The 12,117-nt window shown below is 43.0% G+C and overlaps 1 protein-coding gene across 1 annotated transcript in view; it reads right to left on the reverse strand.

Moving 5' to 3' along the window:
- Positions 1-11,973, reverse strand: part of QSER1 (glutamine and serine rich 1) — a 43,881-nt gene extending 31,908 nt beyond the window's left edge. Inside the window, exon 1 of the mRNA XM_058806841.1 lies at positions 11,820-11,973. Coding sequence (XP_058662824.1) covers positions 11,820-11,935 — 116 coding nt within the window. The 5' untranslated portion in view covers positions 11,936-11,973. The remainder of the gene's footprint in view (positions 1-11,819) is intronic.
- Between the last annotated feature and the right edge of the window lie 144 nt (positions 11,974-12,117).

Here is a 12,117-nt window from a genome sequence, read left to right on the forward strand (position 1 = left end):
GGTTTTTGGGGTTATGTTTAGTTTAGTAACAGCGATCATTCAAGTACCAGGGAAACTCACAATGCTTCCATGGAAAGCAGACCAGAGGGTGCAATCCCTTGTCCTTAGGCACTTGTACCTCCTGCCTCTCACAGAAAGGAAAACTGCCACAGAAACCCCCAGATGAAATCCCAGAGCACTTCCAGAGCTGTGCTCAAAGTGAACCTGGACACCTACAAGACAAGAGGGTGCACAGGGAACTCAGTGCCCCAGCACAAGCCTGACACCAAAACAACCAAGCCCAAACAACAAAAGCCACCAAGCCAGCATGCACACAAGGCATCAGATCTGAGGCAGAGCAGAAATTTAATCTCATTTTTGCCTCACTGAAAACAAGAGCTCCTGTGAGAAGATGACTCGGCACAGCCCCCTTCTAAAGAAATCACCACAAAGGAGATTAAAAAGAACAGCGATAGCTTCATACTGGCAAGAAAATACCTTTAAAATCACACTTTGCATTTTATCTTACTTGAGATATAGGTGAAATAGGGGAAATCTCAAACTTCCTTCACCATCCCAAAGCGCAGACACTTAGCAAAGGAGGCTCTCTCCAACCAGCTATTCAGCTGTGCTACAGCAAATTCCACTCAGAGACAGAAAGCAAAGCCACAAAACTGACAAAGGCACTCCTAAATATCAAAAATGTCATCCAAGATATAAGATACAGAAACTGACACACAGCTTACATCTCTTTTTGTCCACTGTATTTGATTTTAGATGTGTAAAATGCAGTTCCAGGTTGTATTACCTGCTGGCAAGTACATGGTTAGGATTAATATTTAATAGCTTGAATATCAGATATTAGAATATACAGTATATATAGAATAGATATTATAATATATAATGAGAATAATAGCTTTAATATTAGATACAATGTTTATTACTTTCCTTAAATACTTCTCTTTGTTATTTTGCCTTTACTCAAACATCTCCTGGAGAAAGAATGGAAGAGCATTATTTGAAAATTTCACTTGAATTTAATACAGATGAAAAGGAGGGTAGATGGCCCTTCAGCTGCTCATTGTAACAGCAAGAATTCCCTGTTTGCTACAGTCAAGCTAGAATGTAATTCAGCACCCAGGGGTTATCTGCAGCTCAGAATAAAATTAAAATTTAAAAGCAATGTTACAGGTAGATTACTTCAATCCAGAAATAGGTTTAATCTTGTATTTTAAAAAAGCCATGACCCTAAGAAGCAGAAGAGGGAGTTGCCCAGGAAGAAAGTTCAATACCATTAGTAACAGCAAGTCACTCCTGTCCAACACACTTATGGAAGTTTAAAAGCACAGAAAGCCCTTAAAAACAACAGAAAACAGAAATGGAGAATGTCTCAATAATTAATTCCAATGGAAAACAAATGCCTTCTCAGCCCAGAAACCCATTTCAGTGCAAAATATTTCTTAAATGTGTACAATATGTGATTTTTCACTTCTATTTCCCAGCCACAGACATACTGGAGGGAGGGGGAAGACAGTGCAAACACAAATTTGGGCTGAAGCCTGAAAGTGTTGGCAGGTTCAAGAAAAATAGGAAACCAGCCTACTCCCTGCATCTAATTCCCTTGATCCTCTCTTTAGATTATACAAGACAAACCTTAACATCATATTAGCAAAAAGAGAAAGAATATTTAACAATCCAGTGTCCATGTGCCCTGGGGTGACTCTATGATGCTGAATTGATCCCCATTCATCTGTTCAGCCCAGAAATCAGTTTTGTGCCTTTAAACCCAGATCTGAGACTGAAGAGGGGGGAGAAGGAAAAGGAGTGGAATTTTTTTTGTAACTGTATTTAAAAACACAGAGATTGTCTGCACACAGATATGTTCGTCCCACACTACAAGAAACAAAAAGAAAAAAAAATTGCTACTTGAAAAATAAAGTCCACTGCTGAAAAATCAAAAGAAAACCATCTCAAACTAAGACCTCAAGGTACATAATGCATTCTTTTAAGAACAGCATACATCTTTAGCATTTGCCTGGCCTGTTCTTCTATTATAGCAAGAAAAAATAGATATTGATATTTTTAAGTATTATTAACATTATTCTTCAAGGCTGATACTTTTGTAAAGATGGGAAATACAGAATGAGACTGCAGCACTGAGGGAAGTCAGTAAAGCACAGAGGAGCAGCATTTTACTGACAAGCTCCAGTGTCTGTTGGTTATGGCACATTCTCCCTTTTAATGCAATTACACAGTATAGAATATTTCCCATCCTACCACACCAAAGGCAATCACCCTCCACTCTTTCATTAAAAATGAAGCTATAATGTTAATTTTCCCCTTCAACTCAAAGGCAGAGCCACCAAGAGCGTGGCTGAGACTGCCACAATGTGGGCCAAGGATTGCCTGGAGGTACTTGGGAGAGGAAACTCTCATTACTTCCTCGCTTTCTAGGAGCAGAGATAAGGAGCTTCTAAGAAATAGATTTTTGAGGTAGAAAATTACATGCAGGGAGCTGCCGCAATAAGCAAAATTCACACTGTTCCTGTGATTCTTCACCTGAATATATATCACCTCTTAAGGAAATAAAGAGATTTTATGGCACAAAAGGGCCATCTCCCTTTTATTCCCATGTTAATGTGTCTGAACTCCTTACGCCTGATCCTTTTAAAAATGAAAAACAGGAAAGCCAAAATAGTCTTACTGGGACTTCAATACCTGAGTGCAAGTGCTGGCTTGTCTGATTAAGTAACCTGCAGAGTTCTTAACAACAAAGACAATATAATTCTGTTAAAAAAAAATCAGTTAAACTCTGTCTTGAAAATATGTATGTGAAAACTAATATTCAGATAAAAAAAAAGCTATTTTTAAACTTCAACTCCAATTACTACTAAGTGACTGGACAAACTACTTTATGTCATTTTTTAATGCATGCAACCTAAACCAGCTTTCTTTATGAGGTTATTTATGGCTGAAATGCAGTATATATAACAAAATAATTTATTTTTTTAAATCAGAACTGGTAAATTTGGAACCACTTCTCTTGGCTTTGACAAAAAAATAAAACCAAAAAAAAACAACTTTGTAACTTAACCAAAACAGAAACTAAAATTAAACTACTCTACAATGTCAGTCTAAAGCTCCTGATGCATGTTTGAAGATTTCAAGGTCTGGAAAGGAGCTTTCAGTGTTTTCCTGCTCTGAATATTCAAGACTAACTTTGATGTCCTTATTAAGACAGTATCATTTAAACAGACACTGTAACACATTCCTCCCAATTTGCATTATAATGCATTGTCAGAAATAATTTTAAGACATTGGTTTGCCAAGCAGTGCTTTGGGGATTCATACATCTTCCCTGACAGCTTCTACTCAATCAGTGCCTGCAGAAACAGAAGTCCCATTATGGTCTGTGTAGTTTCCACCACTCTAAGATCTGCAATCTTATTTTCTTGCCTTTTGAGACACTGGATTATTTTGTCACTACATTTATTTCTCTTCTCTTACCTTCCTTCTGTGAAAGAACTTTTGCATTACTCAGCATAAAGAGAATAGCTGTGATTTTAAAAATTAAATTTAAAAACAACTTCTCTCCTAGAGTTTTACTTACAATTTCAAAAGATTTGTGTAACAGACAGTAAATGGAAATCTAACACTTTTTCTCTGATATGTGATGCTATTCTGTTGCCAAAAGTGTACTTGGGGCATATTCAAAACTCTTCTCTAGATCATTCCAGTACTAGTGGTTGAACACACAGCATAATCCTCTATTACAGCTGAGATACACACAAAAAGATTCCATTACTTTTAATAACAAAATCTTATTTCAATATATAAAAATCAGCAGAGCATTATCTCAAGATGTGGGTTAGCCACATCAGAGCCTTAATAAAATCACAACTCGTTTTACCTATTGAAATGCTTTTCAACCCTCATCCTCCCAGTTATCACAGCATTGCATTTTGTGGCAAGCTTGAGTCTTACCTTTAGGGTACTACAGGAATACTTGATACCCCATTTCTTACTAAGCCCTTTATTTCCCATTTCTATGGAAAGGATGATGCTGAAGCTGAGCTTTTTGTCACAAAAATAGGTAAGAATTGCAGATACACGTGTGCTGTACACTGGCAGAGCCATCTTGTGCAGTCAGTGGGTTCCCTTCATCACCAAACCTCGAAGCACTTTGCAGTTCCAGCACCCATGAAATACTTTGTGCTTCAGTCTAGGGAAAGCCAGGCACAAGGAATAACCACTCTGATTTACAGCCCTCGCCACTGAGTCCCCAGTACTGAAATAAGGCAGTTTCTCCAGGTTTGGTGAAGTTCAAATGCACCCCCGTGAAGAGCAGGGGGCTCATGGCCCACAGCCACTGGCACAGAACGGGGCAGCTGCTCAGTGACCACATCTGAGATGACACATCCTGCCACCCTACAGCCAAAAATCCAGGGCCATTAGATGGGCTCCAAGCCTCCCAGCACACCCACGTGCCCAGCACAGTGTTTTTTCCACATCCCACAACACACCACAAGAGCTAAGCAGCTCACATGAGCTCCTTCAGACTCATAACAAGAAGTTTCCCTATGACTAACTCCACTTCCATCCCAATTTAGGAGGTGTGCCCAGGAAAGATCTAACATGCTAACAACACAGTTCATCATAAAACACAGCAGCAAAGAGTTCTTTACATTAAAGGAAGCACCACAGGGTGTTATTAACCAAGTTTATAAGGAAAATTAGCATAGCTCTTGAATTTAGCTCTTATACCTCTTCACAAGTGCTCTCCTCATCCTAGAACAGGTTTAAATCTACATTTTTAACCTTACAAAGGGGACCCTGGCTATCATTTCATTTGCCACAAGTCACTATTTAGCTGAAAATACCAGATGAACCCAGTTGCTTGTGAATGTTTCAACCATTGTTCCAAACTGTAGAAAAACAGTTACAGCCACGTGGCATTTACTTTGAGATAGGAAAAATTACACTATATTAAGCAAATGCATTGAATATGCCCTTGATAGTGATTTGAGCTTTCATGATGATCATGTCTAAACAAAACCAAGTTATTAATCCAGATCAAAACAGCATACGCACATGAACTAAAAAATATCCTTTAATTGGTGAAAAAACTTACAATAACAAAAGGGAGTTTTTTAAAGGGGAAAAGATGAAAATCCCATCTCTTTCCAGTGGTGCTGACTATCAGCAAACTCCAGCTCACCAGTGCCAGCAGCTGAAGGTGGTTAGCACATGGCTGTGTTCAGAGCAGGGAGGAGTTGGCTTTCTACAATCACTCTTTGCACAGCAAATGAACAAATGTTCAGATTCAAGAAAAACTTATTGGAAATCCTGTTCTTGGCAGACTCAGCAGAACATCCTGAAATGGGCCGAGCATGGGGATTGAAGGATTATTCACTGTCTAGCACTGGAATTTTTGACACGAAGACCAGAGAAAGTAAACAGGATGTGGTGTGAAACACCAAGCTGCCATATTTTTGAGAGGGATTTCCTGGGCAGGAAAAAGGGCAGCATGGAAGGTGCAGCACAGCCTGGCACACTCAGCCTGGCCCATGCTCTGACCCTTTGTCTGGCACGTTCTGGGTGACCAAAAGCTCTCAGAACAGCTTGCCAGACATCTGGAATGCTACATGAAGGACTGGAGCCCTCCAACTCTTCTCCAGCTGAAAAAGGAGGGATATCTCCAATGAAATCTAGCTGTGTGACTGCCCTAAGTAGAACTCCTGCAGGATTATTAAGGAATAAATGCTCCTTAGTATCCTGCTGTGTAAACACTATTACTCCAAGATAAGGATGCCTAAGGGTGCCTTCTTCCTGCTGAGCATAATTGGATGCACTTTTCCAAGTCCTAAGCAAGCAACACATGGTAGGCATGCAGAAGGAAGATGAAAAACAAGAAAAGCAATATGGGAAAGTAAGAGCTTGTCTAAACATATGTAAGTTCTTGCTGAATTGTTTTGGAATAAGAAACTTTCAAGTGTGCAGAAATCCAGGAATAAGAGCTCCCTGCCTCGTTTTGTAGCATCAGAGAGGTGCTGAGGAGGCTCTAAAGAATTTAAGTGTCCACTTGGCCCCAGGTCTGTCCAGGGCAATGAAACAAAAGAAGTCATGTAACAATGACAGAATAGCAAGCAGAAGTAAACCTAAAACCTCAGAAATCTGCCCAGTGAGACAAATAAATCTAGTACTCAATAACCATGCACTCTGTCCTCTCAGAAAGTATTTCTCTTTGCTTAAAAATTCAAAGAATTTTCTTTTCTCTGCCACTTGCATGGTACAGCAAGAAATGCTGTGCTGGAAAGGCTGAACTCTGCATGCTGCTCAAAGTTATTTTTGTCACAGTTAAGGCTGCTAAGGAAAGTCTGAAGTGAGACTATTAATGTACTGCCTTTTGACCGGTTTTTGTTTTGGTTTGTCTTTTCTTTGTTTGTTTAATCTATGGAATAGGCACTCACCATGCAAAGCAACTTCTTGACATGCAAATTTGTGAAAGCTTTGACAAAATATAACAAAGATACCCATGCAAAATACACCCACTCTATAAGAGCCCAAGTATTGTTTAGAATTACTATAGTTCAGGCATAGGTGCTTTTTTCCTGACAGGAACAAGGATTTTTCTAAAAACAGCCTCCTTCCTATGACAGCTTTATGCCAAAATCAGCAGCAACTCCAAGAAAAAAATAAAAGGTGGGGAAAAGTGCAGAAGAAACAAGGTGAAAAGGTTGCTCTCTGTTGGGGTCAGGTAAACACACCTATGATTAAAGTTAACAGGATGAAAGGCAAAATACACACATGGGACTGAAACAGTTTTTGCATAGGTGGTGGGATACAAGTCGCCTTCTTGCAGAACAATGTATTCTGTATCCTGCGTGGAGGATGTTGGCTCCATGGGAAAGGGCTCCCATCTGAAATGTCACTGTAGGTGATCTGAGGACAGATGTGGCACCCAGCTAACAGGCACCAAGTGCTCCTTCCTGCCAGGGAAGCAGGCAGCACAATTTCTGTGGGATGTTCATCAAAGACAGTGACACGGCAAGAATGAGCCCATCCAAACCCTGTCCAGAACCACTGGCAAGAATCCCTGCCAAGGCCACACAGCTCTGCTCCCTGCTTGTGCCCAGGTGCCACCTCTGGCTCCCAGCCCTCCAGCACAGATATCCAGCTCAAGCCATTCACTGTTTCAGCCAGGAGAGTTTTCTCATGGACTGACAAACAGGACCAGCTCCCTGTGCAGTTGCACAAACACCAAAGACAAGGGAAGAGGAAGGGAGCCCCTTGCAGCAGCAGTGAGCCTGAGCAGCCAGTTCAGCCTTCTCAGGTAACTGCACCCTCACACTCAGTCTCAGCTCACTCCTTCTGCAGATAATTCTTTATCACCATTTCTCACTGCAGCAGAATGACACACACTGCTTGAAATCTTCCACGTAAAGCTGGCATTAAATCTCACACAGGTAAGCAGCATCTAAATCCAAACAAGCCTGGCTGGCTCATTTTGAAACTTTAGTCAAGATTTTGCAAGATGACCACACATCTGCACCAGGGAAAAGCTGTGGGACACAGAGCAAGAATGCATTCAGCTTCTGTTCAGCCAATCTTTGACCTTCTCACAGCTGTGATTTCAGTGTGTGCTGAATGCAGGTGAAAAAAAACCAAAAAGAAAGGAAGCCAAACAAAAGCCAGCAAGTCCCTGTAAGGTATCTGCACTATGCCATGGACTACCTCTGTTTATTTTGCATGTATAAATGTTTCAGATATAAACTATGACAGAAAATTTTATATGGGTAAGATTTTAAAAGTGACCTACCTTTTTATATGTTTTTAAAATTTATTTAGTGTTTCTGGGCCTTTTAATACAAAATTTCTAAGTAAATTCCCAGATTATGAGAACGCACTTGAAATACTACGCCATAGGGAACTTTCTGTAGAATGTATTTAACAACAAACATTGGTTTCACCTTTCAGAACAATTTCATTTGATGAAAGAAAGGGTTCTCATCTTTTCTAAAATACTCTGCACTTACAGAGTTCCTATAGCTATGCAAAAACCCATTAGAATTTAAAATTGAGCCTTAACTAAAACACAATTATCACACAGCTGTTACAATAAGCATTAATTTGACAGCTATGCAAAAATGAGTTTAAAAACCCATCATAACCATTTATCATAAAAGTGTTAGCCTTCCATTTATGCAAGTTTGCAAATGAACTATCACAGGAACTAACTCTTTATCTTAGATTAGCTGTTACAGGCCACACTAACAATGCCAGAGCTATCTGTTGTAAAGAACCATATTGAATTAAATGACATAAAATCCCATATGCTTGGGTAGCACAGAGATGGATAGAGACATAAAGGAACATCAGAGACCATGGCAATCACCATAAAATTTAAATCAACAACAAAATAATTGTGACTGACTTTTAATCACATGTAGCAGATTTGAGTCTTGGAGCTGTGGTAAAAACAGAACAAGAACAGTGAGATCTTTCCACTAGTAAAAATCTTTTTTTAAATGAGTACCCCCAAGTCAGAGATACTCAACCAGAAACCTCATCCATTATCAGGTGTCTCCACATCTCTTTCCAAGCAATTACAACAGTTTCTCACACTATTACACATCAGCTGGTTTCTGAATACTCAATAACTCCTGAGCAAGCCGCAAGTAAGCATGGCACACCTTATCTGCTGTTCAAGAGCTTTTGGCCAAAAGAGGGTTTAAGCACAGAGGTGGGGTTTTCTGACACTATAGTAAAAGGCCAAAAGTGGCAGGGCACTCCTAGAACCACCAGCAATTCCTTCTGATGCTGACAGGCTGTGTAAGGGGTCTGGGGGTCAGGAGCATCCCCTCAGCCCCTCCTACCAGGCTGCAGTATCCCAGTGTGTCCCTGCTTAGGTACCAGAGGGATGCCAGTGATTTCCATCAGCTTCCATCCCAATCCACCATCTCCTATTCCATGGCAAGAGTTATGTCACAGCAGGCCTGGTAGAAATGTCTTTGCAACCCTTCACCACACATTTCCTTTGAGTTGATAAGAATAGAGGCATTGCACAGACAAAACAGTGCCTGCAAGAAATAAGAAGCAGGATAAAAACCAGATGGCTGAAGTGAAGCACAGGAAGACAGGAGCAATGCTTGTAGGGAGGAGAAATCATTTTGATGAGCTGAGACTGTGAACATGGCTCTCCACACAAAGGGAACAAAACCTGCCACGACACAGCCTGCAAGAGCATAACTATGAGATTTGAATGAAATATTGTCATCTTTATCACCTAAAGGCTGAATTCTTTTCAAGCAAGTACCAGATGAACATGACACACATTTTTTAATTTAACATCAGGCTAATGCAGCTTCAGCTGTTAAGATGACTACCTGTCAACCACAATCAGAAACACCACTGTGAAAAATGTGATGTGATCTGTAACACAAGTCGAGGGCATGGACAGCATATTCCTTTACAGTACATCTATACCTCCACAATTTCCTTCCAGGCTGCTGCAAGCCTTGGCAGTGACAGGAATGACTCTTCCATCCCCATTCCTCAGCAACTCCATCCATACAAAGACAAGTGCTAGCAGCAGCAGTAGAGGAATCCACAAGCACCTAAAGCCCAGACTCTACTCATCTCTGTGTCCAACATGGTTCAAATCTTTAAATCTGGCCAAAGACAGGGTATGTTAATTCTTGTTAAAAATGACATGAACCCAAAGAAGCTAGATCAGGAGAAATTCAAGCACAAAATAGGATTCATTATTCAGTATTTTCCCTGTTCTTGGTACAGTTAAAGAAAAAAGTTTAAATGTTTCAGCCAACAATTTTTAAATGCATCATTTGTCACCATGTATAGAACCTGGAGATGAAATTTCAAAGAACTAAAAGTTTTCTCCACATTGTTTCCTGAAGCATAGTATAAATACTGCCATATCATACAGGCATGCAATAATACTAATTTGATTGGTATAGGCAGCAGGCAGTGATCTAATGAGCTTCTGCATGGTACTTGTCTTGGGATTTTTGTCCATGCCATTGCTCCTAAAGAATTCCCAAAATGTACATTTAAGACTGCATTAACACAGTAGCGATTAAAAAAAATTTGCAAGACGTGTTGTAAAACCAGGGGATTATTTTAAATATTAAAAAAGAAAATCCTGTAAAATCCAAGTTCTGCTTCTGCACTACCTATTCTTAAATGACCTGGGAAATCCAAATCACCTCCAAACAGCTGGCACGACCCTCAAGAGGTGATGGGAGCTGGCAAAAGCAATACAGAAAGGACAGGTCACTGACTTCCACTGAAATCAACATAGCAACAACACCAAAAGCACTTCAGTAGTCAGGAAGAAAAATTGGGAAGAATTATATGGAGACCTTACTTTGCCATGCAGGCAGCTCCTCAGAGAAACTGGCTAAAGAGATTGATGGGGCAAGGGTTTGGCCAAAAAGCTGCAATTCTCTGTGAAACGGGGAATGTACCGCCTCACTCACTTCCCAGGGAGCTCCTGAGATCTTCTCACTGCATCTCAAATGCAATGTGCACAACTCAGGAAGGGAAATGGACAACTTGGAGGAAATCTGAAAGAAATCTGGGAGAATAACTAAAGTAAAGAGAAAAAAGAAAAAAATCTCTGGCAATAAACTTCAAAAGATTATGTTATTTTTATTAAGAAAAATAAGTAAAGCAAGAAATTAATTAGAATTCGTAAGAATTCATACTCGACATATTTTCAGCGTTGATGAAGCTATAAACAGGACTCGGTGGCCAAAAACTAAAGGCAGCCCTCTTCATATCAAAATTACAATATAAATCAGTCACTTGTATACTTTACCAAGAATTTTGGCTCATGGGAAATTTTTAACTACACCTTCTAAAACGTAAACTCTATTTCCAAACACAGATTGAGGGGGAAAAGAAAAGTTCTATGGCCTGCATTATGAAGAGGTCAGACTAAATGATTGCAACAGTCCTTCTGACCTGATAATCTATTAATCTTATCAGACATGTCTGACCACTTTCAGAACCAAGTGCAAAGTCATCTATCAGCGCACCTATTCTGACGGGATATTTTTAGCCCGAGATCCTCTTTTACCTTTAAACGCCGTCGAGATGGGAACTGCAGATAAATCAAGCGAGAGACATAAAAGGCAGGCGATAACGAAAATCTCATCGCCTAGAGAATACTCCTTTTAGTTGGCAGAGTTACACAATCAAAAAGCAACCCGAAGCCAATAAGATATCCCGTATTTTCCCCGCACTTCCCGGAACTTTGCAGAACTCTCCGCGGGACTGAATCGCTCCAGACAAGTTTTGGCTGAGAGGAGGAGGCTCCGCACGCCCCGGAGCAGCGCTTTAGAGCGAAGAGCTTCGCCGGGCTCAGCGGAGCGCACACCGGCGGAGAAACGGACGGGCGCGGGGGATGCTGGCGCGGCGCGGCCGGCCCGGTGCCCCGGCGGGCAGCATTGTTCGGCCGGGCAGCGCCGGTGCCCGCGGCCCCGCTGCGCTCCGGGAGCCGGCCAGGGACGCGTGAACTCTTGAACCCGCGCCGCAGCCCGACGCGAGCCTCCGGGGCGGAGAGACCGCCCGCCCCGCCGCCAGCGCCGCGGGCCGCCGGGGACAGCGGGGAGCCCGCGCCGCCGCCGCCCCCCGCCCGCCCGCTCGCCCGCCCGCCGGGACGCGGCCTCCGCCGCCCCGCCCGGCCCGGCCTCCCCGGGGCCGCCGGGCCCCGCTCGCCCCCCGCCCTGCCCTGCCCCGCCGCCGGGGCCCCCTCGGCCGCCCTCGGCCAGGCCCCGGCGCGGCCCCCGGCCTTTCGTGCCGCGGACCCTCCTCACCTGGGCTTCAGGCTGCCGGCGCCGCGCTCGTAGGCCCAGGAAGCGGCGGGCGGCGCGGTGCCCGGGGCCAGGGGCTCGGCGAAGCCGGGGGTCGCGGGGTAGTTCCTGTCCATCATCGGGGCCGCGGGGGCTCCGCGGGGGCCCTGCGCTTTTGAGGGCGGCGGGGACCGAGCGGGGCGGGGGGGGAGCGGCGCCTCATCCGGGGCGGGCAGCGCCGCGGCCCCGTGCGGCCCCCTGCGCTCCGCTCCCGCTCAGCGGCGGGCGGCGGGCGGAGCTGCGGGCGGCGGCGGGGGCTGCG

Source organism: Ammospiza caudacuta, chromosome 6, assembly GCF_027887145.1.
Source record: "Ammospiza caudacuta isolate bAmmCau1 chromosome 6, bAmmCau1.pri, whole genome shotgun sequence".
NCBI lineage: Eukaryota > Metazoa > Chordata > Aves > Passeriformes > Passerellidae > Ammospiza > Ammospiza caudacuta.